The sequence below is a fragment of the Helianthus annuus genome, chromosome 16 (genome assembly GCF_002127325.2).
Source record: "Helianthus annuus cultivar XRQ/B chromosome 16, HanXRQr2.0-SUNRISE, whole genome shotgun sequence".
Classification (NCBI taxonomy): Eukaryota; Viridiplantae; Streptophyta; class Magnoliopsida; order Asterales; family Asteraceae; genus Helianthus; species Helianthus annuus.
In genome coordinates, this window is record NC_035448.2 from 188,471,388 (window position 1) to 188,494,332 (window position 22,945).

Sequence of the window (22,945 nt, forward strand, 5' to 3'; positions counted from 1 at the left end):
TACGGACGACGTCGACTAAATAATAAAAAAAATATAAGAATTAAGTTCCAGGTTCTGTGTGAATTTAAAGTTCAGAAGGCTTTATACGCTGCGTATTGACCAATACGCAGCGTATACTAACTGTCAGTATACGCTGCGTATAGGTCAATACGCAACGTATTAGTAGTCACTGCATATAAGAATTAAGTTCCATGTTCTAACAGCTCCGGAACGGAGGATAAACTGGTTAAGGCGTTACGGTTCTAAATGAAAGGTCACGAGTTCGATTCATGCTAAGGGCCGGTTCTTTAAAGAAGACCCCCTTTTATTCTGATTTTATATATATTTACACTTTGGTCCCTGGTGTTTCATTTTTTATAAAAATGGTCCCTGAAGTTTCATAAAATTACAAAAATGGTCCCTGAAGTTTCATAAAATTACAAAAATGGTCCCTGATGTTTGATAATTTAGATAAATGGTCCCTGATGTTTCCAGGATTTACAATAATGGTCCCTTATGTTTCTGAAATTGACACAAAATGTTTCCAGGTATGAAGTGTCAAATTTTACCAAGTTTATATACGCTGCGTATTGGTCAATACGCAGCGTATAGAAACCTGGCAAAAATTTGACACTTCAAACCTACCAAAATGACCCCAAATGAGCATCAGTTTTGTATACGCTGCGTATTGGTCAATACGCAGCGTATAGGGACCTTGTTTTCTGTGCAATGATTGGTAATCAGGCACTGAGATCTATGGTTTATCTACGCTGCGTATTGGTCAATACGCAGCGTCTAGGGTTTACCTTATAGGCTGCGTATTGACCAATACGCAGCGTAGATAAACCCTAACTTTTGCTAGGGTTTGGTGTGCCAATAGGCACTTTAGTGTGCCAATAGGCACACTCTAAAAAAATACTTTAGTAGACTTTTGACCCGTTTCATTTTAGGCTAATTTCTTTCGGTTTTACCCGTTTGACCAATTAGAGATAAAAGACAAGCCACATTGACAAGTCATAAGTAAACAGGTAGGAGTCACGGTGCACCAAATTCAGCTTATTTGTTAGATTCAGGAGCTTACCAACATAAACAAAGATCCTCCCTTTAGCAGCCTTTATCCTTCATCCAGATTGTCATGATCATAAAAACAGCTATTTAGCATTTCACTCAACGATCAGGTGAGATAATAAATACTCTGGACAAATAATAAGATATAAAACATAAACAAAGATCCTCCCTTTAGCAGCCTTTATCCTTCATCCAGATTGTCATGATCATAAAAACAGCTATTTAGCATTTCACTCAACGATCAGGTGAGATAATAAATACTCTGGACAAATAATAAGATATAAACAAATGATTGCAGTGTAGATTAGTCTTCTTCACCTTGAGTTGCAAGGTTTCCTCAGAAAAAGTAGGTGGATCACTATTAAGTGGCATATCTATTAATGTTGTTATCCCACCTGGTATAAACGAAGATCACACATAAGGCTCTAATCTCAACAGAAGTATACGAATTTACATTTTATAAGATACTAAGTATTCAACATACCGGCAGCAGCAGCCCTTGTTCCCGAAGGAAACTCTTCCCATTCTCCCCTCCCGGGATCATCGAGATGTGCATGCCTGTGGTCAACACAGTGAATCATGTTTTACATGTAAAAGATTTAAAATTTGTCTCACTTTGATTTTATTAAAGTTCACATGTTTGATATTATATTAAAACAATAACATGTATATCAGAAGTCCTAGAGTTTTTTAAATGCAGCCATAAGCCCAGCAGCTAAAATCTGCAACATGAATGTAATCATGTACCTGAAATTAATTTAGAAACAGATAAACAATAATATAATCAGACACATTACTTGCTGGACAAAAGACATAAGATTATTTGGGGTTACAAGATGATCTTCACCAATATATTCACTTGGATGTGCCCCACTGGGTTGACATATCTTAACATTATTTTTTCCATCCAAAATCCAAAGCATATATGTGTGTGTATATCATGATAAATATCATTAATCATCAGTTGGATGGATTATAAAGATTAGGTTCATACTTATTACAAATATGTAAAACAAAGTGATCTGCAAATGAAATAAAAAACCTACGATGTGCAAATAGACTACAATAAACTAAACCCACAAAACCCAAATATATTGCTTAAAAGCCCAAAAAAACTAAAATCAATCAGATAGAGGACCTTTGTTCATTAAATTTCGCCTTCGTCGCTCTTCAATCTCATGGTTGGGAGGCAATGGTGTCCGTATGGAACTCGATTGCAACAGAAGCGAGATTTGGGGCTATGATAATTGAAAAGGAATTGGTCATTAATATTAATTTACAAACATTAAGAATCACAGAGATGAAAAGAAAAACTTAACCTAATTTCTAATTCGAACAGAGGTGAGATGAGATGAAACCTGCTAATTACACACGGATTCCTGAAGGGTATTCTTCCAATCGGCGTCATCGGCTACGAACTCGATAAATCCACCGGAAGATTCAAAGCCCTCTTCAACGTTACTGGTAGTGGGTGAAAAGAATGAATTTGAATTTGGCGATGCTGGTTGGTGTTGGCCTAGAGGGTTTATATAATGGGTGGGCTAGGGTGGTTGGGAGGATAAAGCGGCAAACGTGGGTGGAGGAGAACGTGTGCAGTTCGCCGGACGTGGGAGCGCTGATCTAGTAAAACTGTCGCCAACCGCTGTATTCTAGGAGAGAGAGCGTGGAACTGACGTGAACTGCTGCTTATAGAATAAATTTAAGCACTTTAAACGGCTCAGATTAAAAGATGGGGACTTGCTGGAGAAAACTTGCAAGAGGAGTGGAGATCATGGGCCTAAATTTCTGGAGCAAAACCACCAGCAGAAAACTGCAAATAACCTCCATTAGAGTGGTTATTTTTGCTAGTTTAAAGGGCTGAGATTTCATCTCAACATGATCCAATGGTGGATATTGATTTGGATGGTGGTTAGACTTAATGGGTTCCATATATATGTATAATTGTTAGATTTAGTTCGATAACGAGCTAATCTACTTCTTCGGGTCATATGAAATAGACAAACAAACTCCAATCATATAATCATATGAGTGATTGGGTTTTTGATATGTAATGATCCTAATTAATCATGTAGTTGGTTTGTTGTGTAGAAGTAAAATTAGGATTATTGTTGTAAATAAGAACATTAACACGAGTTTTTTTCTTGTTGGAATCTTAGGTGGATTCTAGGTGTGGATAGAGCAATTTTGTTGTAATCGCTAGTCGCTAGTCGAGCGGTGGAGTGGTGACTAGCGATTAATCGGGATTTATTGTGTTTAATCGGCGATTACTCGGAATTAATCGACGCCTACTCTGGATTTTTACAACCATGGGAGAGAGGGAGGTGAGAGGAAAGAAAGAGTGAAAGTTTAACCAATCAACAATCTCTCTCTCCCTCTCCCTCTCTCTTTCTGAGATTTGTCGGAACTTCAAACGACAAATTGAATATCAATTCATCAAGATTCACGTGTTGATACTGATACGAAGAAGACACACTTATTTTATTCCTCGGTTGATTGTAGAACAAACATCTTTCGATTTCATGTACGAAACATATTTGTTCATCGTAACAAAACATGGGTTTAATTATATATATATATATATATATATATATATATATATATATATACACACACACATATTTATGTACATACCGATTTTGGTGCAGATGGGTAATCAAATGGCTAGTGGTTATTGTGGTGGTGGTGGTAAGGGTTATATATGGTGTGAAACAGTGGCATGTGGCAGGGTAAACGGTGGTCAGAGGAGACGCGTCGATTTGATTATCAAGAATTGTGATTAAGTCACGATGGTGGTTGAATGTTTGTGTCAGTTCCATAATGGTTTGTATACCGATGGTGTGCCTAAAGAGTGTGTTTTTGTTGTAGGGATGTGATTTGTGATGGGGTGTGAGTTTCTTTTCCGGTTTTCAACCGGGGACAATACCGGTGTGTAGTTCCAATACGTCAAAGATCACTTCTGTCTATTTCGTGTGTAATATTTTCGTTTTTTACTTTTAGCAAATGGAACATATATGTTAAAAGGGTATGTCGATTAGGTTGCACTTAGATGATACTCTTATTTTGATTATTTCAAAAGGAACAAAATCAAGTTGATAGATATAATTCCAAGAAGCTATAAAAAAATTTAACACCTCCATCGACAACGACACTGTGTTTTGTTGTTTATGCATTCCCCAAGAGCCATATTCCCCCTTAACTCCGTACAACCACCATCACAAACGGCGGCATAACAATCAACCGTTGGAAAAATGTATTCACATACCTTGAATGGTGGTGCATCCACGTCATCACCTAACACATAACAATAATCATTTTATGTGATATTAAACATATATAAAAAGAAAAAGAATCAATTAAAATATAGTAAATCACATGTAATAGTAGTCGTAGTTGCAACGATTAGTAACAAAAAGCTGCCGACAAGCTTCATTCTAGTATTGCTTTGTGGTTTCGGTAACTTTAATCACAACACAAATTCATTCACAACATTGTGCATTTATAAGTATGTTGACAATCTTATGAATTAAGTGCCTATATCCGTTACCATATATCAATAATAAATAGCTAATTAATATATGTATTTAAGTATAGTATTTTTATTTTTTCTTTTAGTTTCATACAACACAAACTATTTAAAATCTACCATATTAACATATAGTATTTTCTTTTTTAACTTTATTTCCAGTTAACTAATTTATTAACTTTACCGACACTCAATTATACGTGCATGCACCGACATGGCCAAATTTTTTTTTTGAACGGCAAATTTGGATCACTGACGAACCACTGGAGTATCATCGTGCCACCAGTGGTACCACCCGATCATATCCATCTCCACTAGGCATAATGCCTATACACCAATTCAGGAGGAAACCCAATAAATATGGGAAACCACCCTTGTGGGAATCGAACTTGGGACCTATTGGTTCCAAAGCCTTATCCCACCTCCAAGATGCCGACATGGCCAAATTAACTTTCAAAGTAAAGAACTACACAATGCATTGTTAGAGTTGTATTAAGGGTGTTGCCAGCCATTCCAACTTTGACGGGGTAGTAGAGGCTTTTTTTTTTTTTTTTGGAGAAGATCCGGGTATAATACTTGGCATGAGATATATGTAATATTAAATTGGTGTAATTTAGAAGGAGGAGTAGAGTAACCTTCTTTGTTTCTCTCTTTCTCTCGAATCCCCCACTATATATTTTCCTCTCTGTTTACCTCTCTAGAAAAAAAGAGACCTTCTGATGCGGGCCCAAGTGTGGAGGAACGGGCTATTTTGTATTTGGAGGCCCAAGATCGCGTAACAAAAGGGGCCTCACTAAAATGGCTCTAACTTGGGCTAGGGGGGTCCGTTTGGGACGTGCGACCAGACGATTCGAAGTATTTTGGGCATTTTGTTTTTGGGTTTGTGTTTGGCCCGTTGTCTTTTTTAGGCCCATTTCGAATTTCTGTCTCTATTTATGTATTGCCCTAGTCATTTGAACAATCAGAATTGAATTTTGAGAAAACAGTTTTTCACTTCAAATTCCGTGGCCTTTGGGGTTACAATTTGGGGGTTGGGGAAGAACTACACGGGTATTCGTAGAATCAACGTGTAATCTTCATTTATCGTACCACGCACTACATCACCTTCGTAGTTCATCCACCACCATAGATGACCGGAGCTGATGGAACCACAATCAGTCGCCAGAAAAGGTGTATAGAGCAAACAGAGAACCTGTGATGTTTTAGATAGAGAATGAAGAAAGTGCAACTGAAAAAGATGGGAGGGCAACACCCCCTCTATCTGTTTCTCTCTTTGTAACCCCTCTCTCTATTCTTATCTGCTGTCCCACACACACACTCGTTGGAAATAAAGAGGTTCTGTTGTTTTAGAGAGTGAAATAAGAGATCCAGTGCAGCCAGAAAACATGAGAGAAGACAAAGAGTTTGCTTTAGAGAAAGAAAGGAAAGAAAGCATGGGTTAGTAGTAAATGCATAAGTGCAGCCAGAAAACATGAGATAAAACAAGGAGCTTGCCTTAGAGAAAGAAAGGAAAGAAAGCATGAGGTTGTGTAGTAAATGTATAAGGTACAAACATATATAAAACACAACTAAATTGAATAGTGGAATTGTAAGGTAAACAAAATTTGACAATTATTGCTTAATAAATATGTATAATTTATATGATTTAAATTAAATAATTAGTAAGTAAAAAAAAGCAAGATTCTCAATAAACACGTGGTTAAATAAAACTTAGTATGAAATTGGTACTGCAATATTAAAATTCAGAATACATATTATAAATTGCATCGAGAATGATTAATATCATATGTAAATATATTTCAAACAAATTAGCAAAGGCTAAATCTTAACTAAAAACCTAAAATCATAGTAACTATTATTAATTTATAATAGAGAATGAAACCGACACTTCTTATTCATTGAACAACAAATTTCTATTTAACACGATGCAAACAATACAAACAGTGTAATGGACTATTGAAGGTCTTTTTCTTTACAGTTGAAAAAAAAAATTAATAAAGGAATCAAGATATGATTACAAACAGTGTAATTTCAAAGTAATCGAAAAAAGATTTAGATGACATTCAAAATAACTAGGGAAGAGCACCACAAATTCTTCGTATGACTCCTTCTTGACCTGTTAAAGGCCTGATTTCACTCATCTTCACCATTGCAGCTGCAAAATCCGACTTGAACTTTGAAGGATTGTTGCTATATTCTCTAACTATGTTGTCAGTTGATCCACCACTGAACAACACTTGGTCAGATTCAAGAAGACCCTTCTTTTGTATCAAGTTCTTGAAGTAATTATAATCAAACGAATTAGGAGTCACTAAATCGAGTCGTGCAAGATTTCCGTTGCCGTCGTTGATAGGGCATCCACGTCTACGCGTGCTAGCAAATCCTGCATCAATATCTGATCCGTTGTTGTATATCCTATCACGGAATAAGAAGCATTGCGCTTGTCCAATAGTATGAGCTCCTGCATTAATCACATCTTCAATATTAGCTCACACTTTGTTATAATTTATACAATAAAATATATATTAATCGATGTATTAATTAAACTACATAACCAGTAAATTAGTACCTGATAATGCAACCATGTCCCTGGCACTAAGCCCGTTATCACCAAAGGTGGAAATAAGTGAGTCTAGCGATGCTTTGAAACTAGGAAGAGCACCGGATTCTGCTAGAAGAAGGCTAGCCGAGGTTGAGTCTCTTCTTCCGAGCTTCACAGACCATGATGGACCACCAACCATTTCTGAGGCATCACGGGCAGCCACGGTTAGTACATCCGCACATGATACAACTCCAGGACACAGTTTTTCAACCTCAGATTTTGCTGCCTCTATCACTTCATAACCTCTTACCGAACCCTTATTAGGCAACGCATTCTTTTCACTAATAATTGAAGGACCATCATCTAGCAAGATAGACGCGTCACAACCCTGCATTAAATGTTACATAACTCGTTACAAATTATCTTTTTACATCTGGCAGCTATGGTGGTCATATATATATGGTTAAAATAGTACCTGAACAAAGCAGTCATGGAAGTGGAGACGAAGGATCGAAGCTGCCATGCGACGCTCACGAGATATGGCTGTTCGGATGGATGTCCTGATTGTACGTAGTGCATTGGGACATGAAGCGTCATAGAATGTAGAAGATAACTGTGCGTCACATGGTGTATTGTTTGTAACACAAAGAATTAGTAAGAAGAAGATAGCTGTAATAATATTTGGGGAAGCCATTTGGAAAAAAATGTTAATGATGAGAAGTTGAAAGATGGAATGCAAATAAAAGGGCATGAAGGAGGCTTATATAGTGTTTGATCGAGGTAAACCGCGTGGTGAAGATGTCTTTGTTTGATCAACAGTTGTATGATGGGCTGACTTTGTCCTCTTGCTCGTTCATGCATCGAAGCTCAGCAAAAATGTTTAAATTTGACATTCTCACCAAGTCAATAAAGTTACTCCTATATTGAAATATTAAATTAACACATGCATCCACTACAGCACTACTTTTCTTTTGTCCCAAGCTGACTATATATATAAAATTTGACTATATATAACATTATAAATGTGTTATTAATAGTTATAAGTTATATTATGACATGTTTATAAATATAGCGATCTAATATATTTATTTCACATGCTTGCTAGCTTTAATATGATTTTATCGCAACTCTAGAAGCAAAATAATCAGGCTGACAATATCATATAAATTTGAAGACATCTGAAATGATATTTTTCATATAGCGCATGGTTGGTTGAATTCTTAATATTGAATTGTTAGATTTAGTTTGATAATGAGTGAATCTTCTTCTTTAGGTCATATGAAATAGACAAACTCTAATAATTATAATAGACGATTTGTTTTCTAATCATATGGGTGACTTGGTTTATGATACTTAATGGTCCTAATTATAATCATGTAGTTGGTGTGTCCAGTAGAAGTAAAATTAGGAATATTATTCATTATAATCAATCCTAATGGAGGTTTTTTTTTCCGAATCAAAGGTGGATGCTAGGTGTGGAGAGAGGGGGGTGAGAAGAAATAAGGAGTGTTGTGTGTTCGTAAATCCTAATGCGTGCAGACGAACCATGTGAGGAGGAAGAAAAGAGAGAAATGAAAGAACAGGCGAGAAAAGGGAGAGAGGTCTTGTAGTGACGGTTTCCAAACAGTTTCTCAGATGTAGATGCTCTAATTGTAACTTCTCTAACATAAATACATATATGATGACTAAAAGAAATTATTAGCTTCTCTAACATTCTTGTAGCTCCTATAATGTGAAACAATTTTATATAATTATAATCTAGATGTTAAAAACACGGATGTGATAGTCAAAATTTAAAATAACTATATTAATCAAATGCCAGCTAGTAGTGTTTTAAAACAAAAAGCAATCCGTCTATATATATAATAAAATCACTGTCTTTACTTGTGATTAATAGACGACGTGGCAAATATATATTATTGTCGACGGAGTCAACCACAAAATTGTGTTTTATTATGAAGATGTTCGCATGTGTGTCTATATATGTGGAGCCTTTTAAAATTTATAGGTCGATACATGTAAACTCTGAAACATAGTGTTAGAGAAAGAAAGGAAAGAAAGCATGGGTTGGTACTAAATGCATAAGTGCAGCTAGAAAACAAAACATGAGATAAGACAAAGAGCTTGCCTTAGGGAAAAAAGGAAAGAATGCATGAGGTTGTGTAGTAAATGTATAAGGTACAAACATACATAAAACACTACTAAATTGAATAGTAGAATCATAAAGTAAACAAAATTTGACAATTATTGCTTAATAAATAAATATGTATAATTTATATGATTTAAATTAAATAATTAGTAAGTAAAAAAACCACATTATCAATAAACACATGGTTGTCAAAACTTAGTACGAAATTGGTACTACAATATTATAATTCAGCATACATATTATAAATTGCACCGAGAATGATTATATCATATGTAAATATATTTCAAACAAATTAGCAATGGCTAAATCTTAACTAAAAACCTAGAATCGTAGTAACTATTATTAATTTATAATAGAGAATGAAACCCACGTACACTTCTTATTCATTGAACAACAAATTTCTCTTTAACACGATGCAAACAATACAAACAGTGTAATGGACTATTGAAGGTCTTTTTCTTTACAGTTGAAGATTAAAAAAATAATTAAAGGAATTAAGATTTAGATCGCATTCAAAATAACTAGGGAAGAGCACCACAAATTCTTCGTATGACTCCTTCTTGACCTGTTAAAGGCCTGATTTCACTCATCTTCACCATTGCAGCTGGAAAGTCCGACTTGAACTAATGCTAACAGATTTATGCAAAAATTTGAGGTTCGACCTGGATGAAGTTCAAGAACCCTATATTTTTCCCCAAATTTTTGATGTTTTAAATACATGCAAGTACCTAATCTAACTACTAATGGTGATAGAATCATACCTTGATGTTGTTAGAACGAGAGGAGACGTCGGAATTCTGCGGAAAATCGCCTGAGCCAGAGAATTTTCGGGGAAACGGGGCGTGTGGAATGAAGTAACTGTTATGAAAAAGGGGTTTTATCCCGACAGTCGCGCCGACACGGCCCCGTGTCTAGCGGACACGGCCTCGTGCCGAGCAATTTTAAAAATATATATATATATTTTTTAAGTGCTCGTGTGAGTGCCCTGTTTTCCCAAAACTTGGTTAGAAAACTTACCGATTAAGATGTGATCCCGCTTGTTCGTAACTTACCAGGTATGATGTTGGTGCTTTTACTCTTCAACCATTTGAAGCGAGATTTCTTCCTCTTCATCCTCAATAAATCCTTGGTAGAGCTTTAGCCGTTGGCCATTGACTTTGAATGGAATTCCATTTCGAGATTTAATTTCTACTGCACCGTCTGGAAAAATATGGGTGATAGAAAAAGGCCCTGACCACCTAGACTTTAATTTTCCAAGAAATAATTGAAGTCGTAAATTAAACAAAAGAACTTGTTCTCCTACTTGAAATTCAGTAGGTTTAATGTGTTTATCATGCAAATTTTTCATTCTTTCCTTATAAATTTCAGAGTTAGAGTATGCATAATTTCTTAAGTCGTCTAATTCATTCAATTGACAAAATCGATTTTTACCTGCATATTCTAAATCTAAGTTTACATTTCTTTGTGTTTTCTGTTCATTGCGTTTTAGAGGTAAATGAACAACTCAAATTTGTAGAGAGACCTCTACAAACTGAAGATAGGAAAATTAAGAATCTCAAGCATAAGAGATTAGTTCTGGTCAAAGTGAAGTGGGACTCCAAAAGAGGACCTGAATACACATGGGAGCTTGAATCAGAAATGCAAAGGAAATATCCACACTTGTTCCAGTAGATCTAGAGGACGAGCTCTAAAACAAGGTGGGGAGGATATAACAACCCTAACGTAAGTCTACACCCTCATAAATTTTTCGACACCCTAATATATCTTGAAATGTATCAATATGTTTTTATATGCACCCCGTATGTGAAAACCGAGCCCAAAATACAATATAACATATAAAATAAATTAAAAACCTTAAATCTTAAGTTAAGGCGGGCCGCGTATGACCTCACCTCAACTTAACGCGGGCCGCATTAAGGTGTAACCGGACTCCGCTGAAATCATCAGTTGATGCGGGCCGCGTATGAGTTCGTCTAAGTTCATGCGGGCCGCGAGCGACCTAGAATGTGGCGCAGCCCGGTGATGACACGTGTCATCACCGTGTCAAGTCTAGATGGTGATTCGGACGAGCTACGCATTGACCGGAGGTCAACGCGGGCCGCGTAGGCCCTGTGCTCATTGAACGCGGGCCGCGAGAAAGACAGAATCAGGCCCTATAAATAGAAGGCAATGAGCCTTTAGTCCGATCGTTCACTTTCTTTCTTTCTTTCTAAATTTCTGTAGTGGTGTTATTATACCCGGGCGTTATACCCCCTAATTAGCGAGGTTCTGCTACGATGTAAGTATTATAACCCCTGGAGACGTATTAGATACTCTGCCCGATTGATCTAGGGTTCCGTAACGGCTGTCGTGGTTCTGCCCGACGTAGTCGTTGGAATGCCGTCTCGGGGAGGGTATTACTAATGTTAAAATGGGTTATTATACTAACACACGTGCATTTGTGTAAATTATAGATATTCACCAGGAAACCCTAAAGAATAACCTAAGACATCAATGTGAGTTGATCCGCTTTTTGTAAACCTTTTGTTAAATATTTTTACAAAACCTTACATACTTTTCTATGCGAATAACAGTTATTGAGTATTTGTAAGAATACAATTATCGTGGGTATGTTGGGGTTTTGTATACAAAATTTGTTACTACCTGGTTAAGGAGTAACATTTCCACAAGTCAGGTCTGACAGTACCGACGGGTGATAATTGATATAACTTGGAAACAAATGTAATTGCGGGATCGCCCTCAATACTGTTCACTGTGAAATTATTTTTATTTAAACCTGATTAAACTGGGATTCACTCACCAGTATTTCCCACTGACAAAATATTTTTAAAACGCGTTTCAGGTAACAAAATGTGAAAGCCAAATAGAAGCCAGCTGGACAGCACTGACGGCTTGGAAAAGTGGCAATAAAGTTACCTAAGAATAAAAGAGATGTTTTTATTAAATAAATAGGATTTATTCCTATGAAATATGTGTACTGAAAACTTGGGTTTTACCCACGTGTTTAATATTATCAAACGAGGTGGTTTACTCTGATTAAATATTTCATAACTACGGTCCTGATGAAAATTTTCGCTGCCAAATTGGATAAATAAACGTGATACCACCGAAACTGGCTCACGGCCGCCCGTTCCCGGGAACTAGGGATCGGGGGCTGTGACAACATCAAAAGTGCGAAGCCAAACAAAGGGTAGATGAAATTCGTATATAATCAACATAAGTATCTTAACGCCAATGACACTTGTGATTAATTAGGGTGATTGGTCTTTATTTAATGGGTGATGTTATAATAATAAAATATATATAAGAAATATAGTATTTTAACATGGGTTCACCAACTCTTGGACCACGCCAAGTCTAACATATAGACCGTGTTAGACGAGTCACTAGACCAAGTATTTTAATATTTAACTCATACCAAGCTTCATCTTCAACCCAAGCAACACAAAGGGTTTAGCCAATAATGGCCATAACTTGTCCACAAACAATGATTATTGAGTTAATCATGATGGATCAAGCATGATAGTATTTGTCATTTTATGATTTGTTCTAAATTTTGCGAGTTAACACGCTGCAATATGCATGTGGTTCAACATTTTCACATCTATTTTTTATGGTTTAACGGCTTCATCGAAACTCGCATGTCCTAAGCCGACTTAGTTATTTTTTTCCATGTTTTACTTGCCTGGTTAAATTTTTGCGAGCTAACACGCTGTAACGTGTGTGCATGATTCATCAACATTACGTTTACTTTTTATTCAGTTTAACGTTCACGCTGCAAAGCGCAGGTCATAGATACTAGTTTTTATTTTTATTATGTATAAACACTAGTTTATCTATTCTTTATTTTCAACACTCAGTATACTAATTTTTTCCATCCCATATCATATTGTTTGTAAAGATACATATTTTTATAGTTCACAAAAATTTTAGAGTAAATTGCTAAAATGGTCCTTGAGGTTTGGTCACTTTTGCCACTTTAGTTCAAAACTCAAACTTTTTGAATCTGGGTGGGTCCGTGTGGTTTCAATTTTGTTGCCATCATCCAAGATCAAAATCTGGTCAGATTTTTCAGTTAACATCCATATTTTTTTTTGTCTTTTTCCTCCATTTTAATGAAGGGCAAAATGGTCTTTTAATGTTTTATTATAACAAATTAGAAAGATCTGACCATTTTTCCCTTCATTAAAAGGGAGGAAAAAGACAAAAAAGCTGGATGTTAACTAAAAAATCTGATCAGATTTTGATTTTGGATGAAAATGGCAAAAAAATTGAAACCACAGGGACCCGGATTCAAGAGGTTTGAGTTTTGAACTAAAGTGTCAAAAGTAACCAAACCTTAGGGACCATTTTGACAGTTTATTCAAAATTTTGTACTCCATAGATAATAGTAGAATTTGCTAAAATTCGACGTGTTCTTCAATTTAGGGTTTTGTAATTTTGTAATTCGCACATTATCGTCGTTTGTTTTTCAGACCATTTGTTGATTGTTTTAACTTGAGTTAGTATTAATGTGTTCATTAGTGATAGTATTCTGTACGAGACATACTGTAATCATGCCTAGTCATGCACATGTAATGCATTGTAAGACCAAGTTAACGCTAAATTAAGTCTATGTGAACCACTTATATTGATACATCTAATTAAAGCTGTACGGATGCTAACATGGCCAAAAGAGGGTTATACTCTCCTTATGAAAGAAATTTCGTCCTCGAAACTTAGACAATGATATGCTTAGAATTCAAGTTACAAGTTCATTTATAATGGAAGTGTCAAAGCACATAACTTTATATCTTTACTGACAACCAATTATATAATTTGTGACTTTCAAATCATAAACAAAAGAAAGTTATGATTACTTACAAATGCCGATACCTATATACACTTTTGTATCTTTAACTTTACCTATAAAAATTAAAAGGTTTTTCTCTTTCATTAACCCACCGTAGGTTTCCCCGTTAAGAAAAAAAGAAAGACATGCGCTTCTTTTCCAATTGGGTAGTTTCCTAGGGTAACCGATTTCATCTGAAGGATCTAAACATGTTCGATTTCAATCATTTCAGTAAATTTTTATCTTATTATACCTGTTTTGTTTAATAAGGAACGCACATAAATAGGTTAAACACATCACAAAAAGATATATAATCTTTTGAAGTAAGGTATTTTTAAAATTCGAATACGCTGATAACAGGCATTGTGGGTGGTGTGGATTCTTTTATTTTTTTAATTGTTAATTAATATATAGACCTATGATTTAGCTTTGTTTCACTATTTCTTTTTTTTTTAAATTTTTTATTACTCACCCACCACATTTCACAATTCACATTTAGACAACACACCTTCGTGAACGGTGAAACCACTCTGCACGTATGGCGCTCATGTGATGCACTTTTTTTTTTCTTTTTTTTACATTTCACATTCACCATAACACATCCTCCAACTTAGATCATACTCTTATTGTAATTGTTTCAAAAGGAATAATCAAAGATATAGATTTAATCACAAGAAGCTATAAAAAAGATTTAACACCTCCATCGACAACGACACTATGTATTGTTGTTTAATGTTTATGCATTCCCCAAGAGCCATATTCCCCCTCAACTCCGTACAACCACCATCGCAAACGGCGGCATAACAATCAACCGCTGGAACAATGTATTCGCATACCTTGAATGGTGGTGCGTCCACGTAATCATCTAACACTTAGTTTCACTTGATTTTTGGTTTATGAGCTTATTATAAATAATAAAATTACTGTAAACATTTGGTAGTTTTTGGGTAGTCTAAGTATTTTATTTTGCTTTAATGGTTATTTATGCTCTTAAATTATTAAAAATACATAGACACCTCAGAAAAAAAAATCTGCCTTTTGGTCGACAACCTTCTTGTGAATCCCAAGTCTATTGTAGAATGTTTAGGATTTTTAGAAACTCGTAGATAGGGTTTCCACCCTTATGGATTTCTTTTCGGTATTGATTTTTGTTTCTTTATTTCCAGCAAGTGTTTAACCAATTTTCCTCATAAAACCACTATATCAAACTTTTTTAAGTACAAGTTAAGTGGATTCATCATAAAAAGATGAATCTAGGCTTTTTGAATACATCTTCTAGCCTGGTGCATATTTTAAGTTTGTTTTGTACACTTTTTGTTCATTCACTTTGTTCAAACCACTTTCTGAAGTTTATTTTCATAAAGTTTTACATTTTTATAACCCTAACAACTTAATGGCGATGTTGGTTTAAGAATCTTTAAAAAATAATTATTATTTTACCAGATGTGATGTAGAATACTTGTTTGTTTTAGTGTGTTGAATGTTTTTCCATGTTTTGGGTGAATAATTGAGGAACATCCTCACATATGTGCATGTATTATAGATTATTCCTTTATCACAACATCTTCGTGGCCACTAAAACAACAAGTTCAACAAATAAAACAATAACATTGGTTCCTTCAGTTCTCCATGTATATTTTCTTGAAAGTTTTGAAGCATTCCCAAGTTCTTTCATGACTTGGAAATTTGTGAATCCTTTAAAAGTAGAAGTTTTACCTTTTAAAGATGAAAAAAAGATGAAGATTGCTTAGAGTTTCTATAAAGATCACATACTCCCATTGTTAAAGAAATTTCATCCTCGAAATTTAGACTTTGATGTGCTTAGAATTCTTGTTACAAGTTCTTTTACAACGGAAGTGTTAAAGCACATAACTTTATATCTTTACTGACAATCATTTAAATAACGCATAACTTTCAAATTCAGAAACGAAAAAGTAGAAAGTTACAATTATTAACAAATGACGAGACCTATATACATATTTGTATCTTTTACTTTACTTGTAAAAAACGAAAAGGTTTTTCTCTTTCATTAACCTACCATAGGTTTCCCTGTTAAGAAAAAAGAAAGACATGTGCTTCTTTTCCAAATGGGTAGTTTCCTAAGGTATCCAATTTCATTCGAAAGATCTAAACATGTTCGATTTCTTAACTTTCATTAAATTTTTATCTTATTATTCTTGCTGAATAAGGAACACATATTAAATAGGTTACACACATCTCAAAAAACATATATAATGTTTTGAAGGAAGGCATTTTTTATATTTGAATACGCTTATAACAGGCGTTGGGGTGGTGTGGGTACTTCCTTTACTTTTTAATTATAATTAATATATAAACATGTGATTTTGCACTATTTCACCATTTTTTTCATTTTTTTATTACTCACCCACCTCATTTCACATTATGACAACACACCTTAGTGAACGCTAAAACCACACCTGCATATATGGCGCCCATGTGACGCACCTTTTTTTTTACATTTCACATTCACCATAACACATACTCCAACTTAGATGATACTCGTATTTTGATTATTTCAAAAGCAACAATCAAGTTGATAGATATAATCACACGAAGCTATAAAAAAATTTAACACCTCCATCGACAACCACACTGCGTATTGTTGTTTATGCATTCCCCAAGAGCCATATTCCCCCTTAACTCCGTACAATCACCATCACAAACGGCGGCATAACAATCAACCGCTGGAAAAATTTATTAACATACCTTGAATGGTGGTGCGTCCACATCATCACCTAACACATAACAATAATCATTTTATGTGATATTAAACATATATAAAAAGACAAAGAATCAATTAGAATATAGTAAATCACATGTAATAGTAGTCACGATTAGTAAAAAAAAGATGCAAACAAGCTTCATTCTAGTATTGATTTGTGGTTTCAATAACTTTTATCACAACACAGATTCATTCACAACATTGTGCATTTATAAGTTTGTTGGCAATCTTATGAATTAAGTGTCTATATCCGTTACCATATATCAATAATAAATAGCTAATTAATATATGTATTTAAGTATAGTATAATTTTATACAACACAAACTATTTAAAATCTACTGTATTAAAATATAGTATTTTCTAACTTTTTTTACCAGTTAATTAATTTATTACCTTTACCGACACTCAATTATACGTGCATGCACCGACATAGCCAAATTTAACTTTCAAAGTAAAGAACTACCCAATGCATTGTTAGAGTTGTATCAAGGGCGTTGCCATCCATTCCAACTTTGACGGGGTGGTAAAGGCTTTTGCTTTTTTGGGTAAAGATCTGGGTACAATTCCTGGCATGAGATATATTTAATATTAAATTGGTGTAATTTAGAAGTAGGAGTAGCATAACTTTTATCGTTAAAAAGGGCTTTGCTTATCTACTGTAAGAGAGTTGGGCGGACTATTACACAATCATCTTACATATTAAAATTAAAACAAAAGATACACATGTTTTTCTGGTTCTCCATTTATTTTTATTTCTACACTAAATGTCTTTCCACAATTATATGTATTAAATTATTTGTATATAATAATATTTTTCCATAGTCCATTAATTCAAAAGGATAGTTTTAAGGAGTTTAATGAGAGATAGTGTGTAATATGGAAGAAAGAGTGATGTTTTTATGGAATGATATAGTCGAATGGAGAATGACATATGAGAGCGAGTATGTACTTTTATAAGAGAATATGTATGTGAGAGGGGAAAATTGGATGTTTCCACAAAAGACAGGAATCCAGGAAGATGCCATGAGTTCTTTTTTAATAGAGTTAACTTCTGTTTTGCTCTGTTTTGGTCATTTTAACAGTTTTGCCCCAATCGTTTAAACAGTGACATTTTCGTTAAATAGTTTACTAAGTTTTTTCCCTGACACTTCCTAAATCTATTATGTTTATTAACTAGATGGTATTTTGTTAACTTCAAGTATAAAACTAAGGGTATTTTGGTAAAGTTACAAATAAAGATTATATAATAATATATACATATATATACACACACACGTTAGGAGTTGGCTACAAAGTCTAAATTTCCTTAAAAGTGTAAAAACACTTAAAACACTGTATTGTCAACCATAAAACACACCAAAAACCCACAAATAACAAAATAAAGATTACTTAAACATCATATCTGTGGCGGGATGTTTAAGTAACAGATTATGAATGTCAGTCACTATACAAAACACAAAAATATGGTGAGATCTAACAGATTATGTGAAAAAAAATCTCATTGAAACAAATTTCAAAATTCATAATTCGTACGTACAACTGAAACAAAATCCAAATTGTCTCATCCAGGATTACCATCTATATGAATGTTCACAATTCGTACCACTGAAACACACACATCCATGATCCATCACTAATCACATAAACTTACACAAACCCAGCAAAGCCCATCTTACTTCTTCACTATTCTAAAAAAACACAGAGTAATCGCATATACTTTATACATACATGCTCTTTTAATCAAAAGGTATTTGATTGGACGTAAAGGTTGAAGTATAACAATCACAGGCACGTAAAATCGATTCGAAAATTTCATGAATTAAGTCATCAATAATCATAGGAGTATTTGATTATCACCTATAGAAATTGAATGAAACACACAAATAAACAAATAAATCAATTTTGACTTTATAAAAGTCAAACTGGTTTAATATCTTCTATGTTGAGAAACGAATTGAAATCAACAAATGGTTTTTCAAAATTTGATCAAATTTAATCCTTTTCTTCACCAATAAGTTTAATTGAATATTTTTTAAAACACTAAACTGTTGGTGCACTTGTGTCTGTACTTTGTCTGTATTTCGTCACGATATTACGATGTCTTTTATTAGTCATGTAAGTTTGACCAAGTCAACCGTCCTTCTGGTTTGACTTGGCCAAACAGTTAGAAAATGGTTGTCACATGCTTGTGTCGAAGGATGTCACATCGAAGGATAGTTTAGATCCTTCGATGAGTTCGAAACATGAACCTTTCGATGGATGTTGATAGACCTCGATAGATCATCCTTCGAGGAATATGTAGATCCTTCGACAGGTTTATCATCGATAGATGATCCTTCGATCATCTATCTGATCCTTCGACCAGACGACCAGCTTTGGGTATATATACCCATGTAGTGTGTTCATTTCATTTTATGAGACAGAAGCAAGACAGAAAGATAGACACTCGAGAGATAGAGAGAGTATTCTGTCAAGAACACACACACACTTAGAGAGTTTGCAAAACAGATTTGTAAATATTGAGCTTGTTACCGAACCTTCATACGTATTAATACTAGTGGTGTTAATCGGTGAATATTGTGTGTCTTGTGTTTGTGCTTGTTTCATCTCGGTTTGCACTCTAGCTTGGATTCCGCACTTGCTAGTGTGTTTCACATAACAAGGTTAAGGTTTGACCTCATCCTCCGAGGGACCTACAAGTGGTATCAGAGCTAAGGCTCTTTTCCTTGTTAAAACCGAGTTTTTACAAGACTTTGGAGTGTTTGGACACATGGTTTAGCACCCGTTTTTAGTGTTTTTCTTGCATTTCTTGACATAAAAACGTGTTCTAAACTAACCGGGTGTGTTCAAGGACGGGTTGGGTAACTTAAAAACTTGTTTTTAAGAAATTTGGTGATTTCCGGCCAAATTCCGGTCATAATTCCGGTGACCGGTTTCTGGTAAAGGACCTTCCATTTTAAGCATATTTTATTGGTCAAATCGGGTTTGGTACAAAAAGTATGGTCTGACCATACCTTTCTGCCGAAAGATCTCTACCAACCCATCACCTTTTTCACCAACCTGTCAACTTTGTGTCAGCTGTGTCAGAAGAGATCGAAGGATATCCTTCGAAGTCGAAAGTTCATTTTTTGATCAAGGAAGTTCGATAGATAAGCATCTTTCGAACATCCTTCGAAGTTTGTGACATATCCTTCGATCCTAGGAATCTTTTCGAAAGATATATTCGAAAGATAAGGATCCTTCGATTGGAGAATCTTTCGAAATCATTGTTCGAAATTCAACAGTGATCTTTCGAACACTGTTGATCCTTCGAACAAGCATTGATCCTTTTTGTGTTTTTCAGATCTTTCGATCAGGGATCTTTCGGTTGGTCACTTATAACTTTTTAGTTGATTTGAGTGTGATTTCGAGGAATTCAATTTATAAAAGATGAATCCAAGTTGGTGGGGAACTCCGGCTCCAGATAGTGGAAAATATACAAGTACAGGTTCAACTCCCTCATGGTGGGGTACACCTGCTCCGGATGGGGGAAAGTATACAAATACTAGTTTATCTCCCTCATGGGCCGAATCTCCCACACCACCTCGAATTACGGCAGAACAATGGGCATCAGTTACTAATCAAAAGCAAAGTGAACCGAAAATGACAACAGATTTATATGGCAATCCGATACAAGTTCCTAAGCCAGCTCTCACCACAGACTTGTATGGAAATCCATTACCACCAGTTGCCTCACAATGTCATCTTTCTACTGAAGAACCATCATCTCCTGATCCAAGGAACAGTAGTAAGACAAAAACGGCGTTGTATGCTGAAATTGTCAAAGATGTCAGCAATGGTGAATCCTCGGGAGGAAATGACAGTTCTGAACATAACAGTAGTTCAGATGAAGATGTTTCAACTTCTGTTGAGGGTGATACAACTTCAAGTTCAAGCGAGGATGGATCTGAATGTGAATCATCAAGGGAGGTTATAAATTCTGATGCAGAAAGGCCAACACCTGAGAGTGATTCCAGTTAGGTATGTGTCGATGAACCCACTGCTGTAGATTGTGATAATTGTGCTAGCTTAAGAGTTAAGTGTGCTGATTTAGAAGCAAACATGTCTGAGTTGCAAGGCAAGCATGATGCTTTACAAGCTAGTTTGTTTGACTTGTAAGACAAACATGTCTCATTGAATGCCAAGTGGTGTGAATTGCAAAGCAAACACGAAGCTTTGCAAGAGAAATATGATGTGACGTTTATCCACAACCAGAAGTTGACCGTGGATCTTTCAGAATGCACTGAAGCCAACATGTTTTATGAGAACCATGAAAAAGAGTTTAAGTCGGTAATTGAGAACTTGAAGAAAGATAAAACCGAATTAACTAAAATGGTTTCCAGAAAACAAACTGACATTAATTTGTATATATCTCGCCTTGAGATAATGCAAAAGGAGATGGCTTGTGTCAAAACTGAAAGTGAAGCGATCCAGCTTAAGCTAGACAGTTATTTGAGCTCTAGCTATGTGTTGGATCACATCATTGACGTTCAGAAAGAAAAACGGGATGTCACATGCATAGGCTACAAGAAATGTCCACCACCAGTGAGACACAATTATGATGCATTGCCTGACGAGGAGGATAGAGTGTTCTTTGAACCATCTATTCCTCTAGATGTAAAGGAGTTTGCAACAGGACTCGGATATAAGAAAGATGTATCATCCGATTCAGATGTATCAGCAGATACATGTATGTCTTCTGCTGAACTGAATCAGGATCCTCCAGTCATTACTGAGGATGCTGATTCTTCTGATGATGCTGTCCCAGCAAAGTCTGATGCGGTAGTCAAAGATGGGGACATACCTCTCGAGAATTACATTCTATGTGATCCTCCTGCAAAACCCGCTAAGACTGTTGTAATCGAGTCCTCGTCTGCACAAGAGTCGGAGGGTGTGAACTTGCTGTACACTCTTGTTGGTGACGATAAAATCTACTCTGACAAAGATTTTCCTATTAAGAATGTTAATCAATCTTTAATAAGTAAAGTCTTTGAAAATTCGACAAGTAAGTTTTTGGGAAAGACAGGACCACGTGTTACAGTTACACAGTGTCCTCATATTCCAAAAGCTGAAATTCGAAAACAATATGGCCATCAGAAATTACCAACAGAGAAGAGGCAGCCAAATCATACCAAATCTAAAGGAAAATCACCGACTCAGGGTCAGAAGAAACAGACCCAAAAGAAAAACAAGAATGTGAACTTTGTGAAATCCAAGGGAACGGACAAAATCGAAACTTTTGAGAACAAATCTAACTTAGATTTTGTTAAACAAGCAACAGTGTTGAAAAGAAATGAACCAGACTGTTCAAAACCTAGTACCTCGGGATCACAAAGTTCATCATCGGAAAGACGATCACATGATACTTCGGGGATTGTTGACCGAAGATCATGTTTTGAATGTGGTACAATTGGACATATAATTCGAAATTGTCCATATCTTCATAAGTTGAAAGCAAAGGTTGATGTTCCCCGTGAACAAAATCATGCCGCCCAAGAGAATGGAAAAGGCAAACAGGGCGAAAACAAGAAAAAGGGTCGGAAGATAAACCTCGTGAAATCAAGAGGGACTGATAAAATTGATACGTTTGAAAACAAATCCAACAAGGATTCTGTTAAACAAAGTAAAATTTTGAAAAGAAACAGTCCAAACAACTATACACAACAAACAAACGGTTGTGATGTAGGACCAAGTACCTCAAGATCACGAAGTTCATCATCCAGCTATTGCAGTTATGATACTCCGAGGTTTGTTGAGCGGAGATCATGCTTTGAATGCTGTGAGTATGGACACATCATTAGGAATTGTCCATATCTCACCAAGAGAAAGTCAAAAGTTGATGCCCCCCATGGTAACAATTACCATAAACGATCTGTTTTACCAAAACAGGACCCTCGTCTTGTTAAACAACGAGAAAAGAAACAGAAAAGGAAACAAAGAAAAGAAGTTGAAAAGGTCTTAAAACCGGAGGTCATCCAAACAAAATCTGTTAAATCGGATGTTAAACATGAAAAACAGAAACAGATTTGGATTCCAAAACCGGTAACTGTTTCAGGGGGAGCTACATCAA

General features: G+C 35.3%; 1 protein-coding gene across 1 annotated transcript; it reads right to left on the minus strand.

The window, feature by feature from the left end:
* Positions 1–6,441: 6,441 nt before the first annotated feature.
* On the minus strand, positions 6,442–7,822 carry LOC110918750 (lignin-forming anionic peroxidase). Its single transcript, XM_022163039.2, has 3 exons — positions 7,588–7,822; positions 7,140–7,500; positions 6,442–7,031 (listed from the first exon to the last, which is right to left on the minus strand). Exons 1-3 carry the CDS (start codon positions 7,804–7,806, stop codon positions 6,643–6,645), a joined length of 969 nt encoding a protein of 322 aa, XP_022018731.1. The 5' UTR covers positions 7,807–7,822; the 3' UTR covers positions 6,442–6,642.
* Between the last annotated feature and the right edge of the window lie 15,123 nt (positions 7,823–22,945).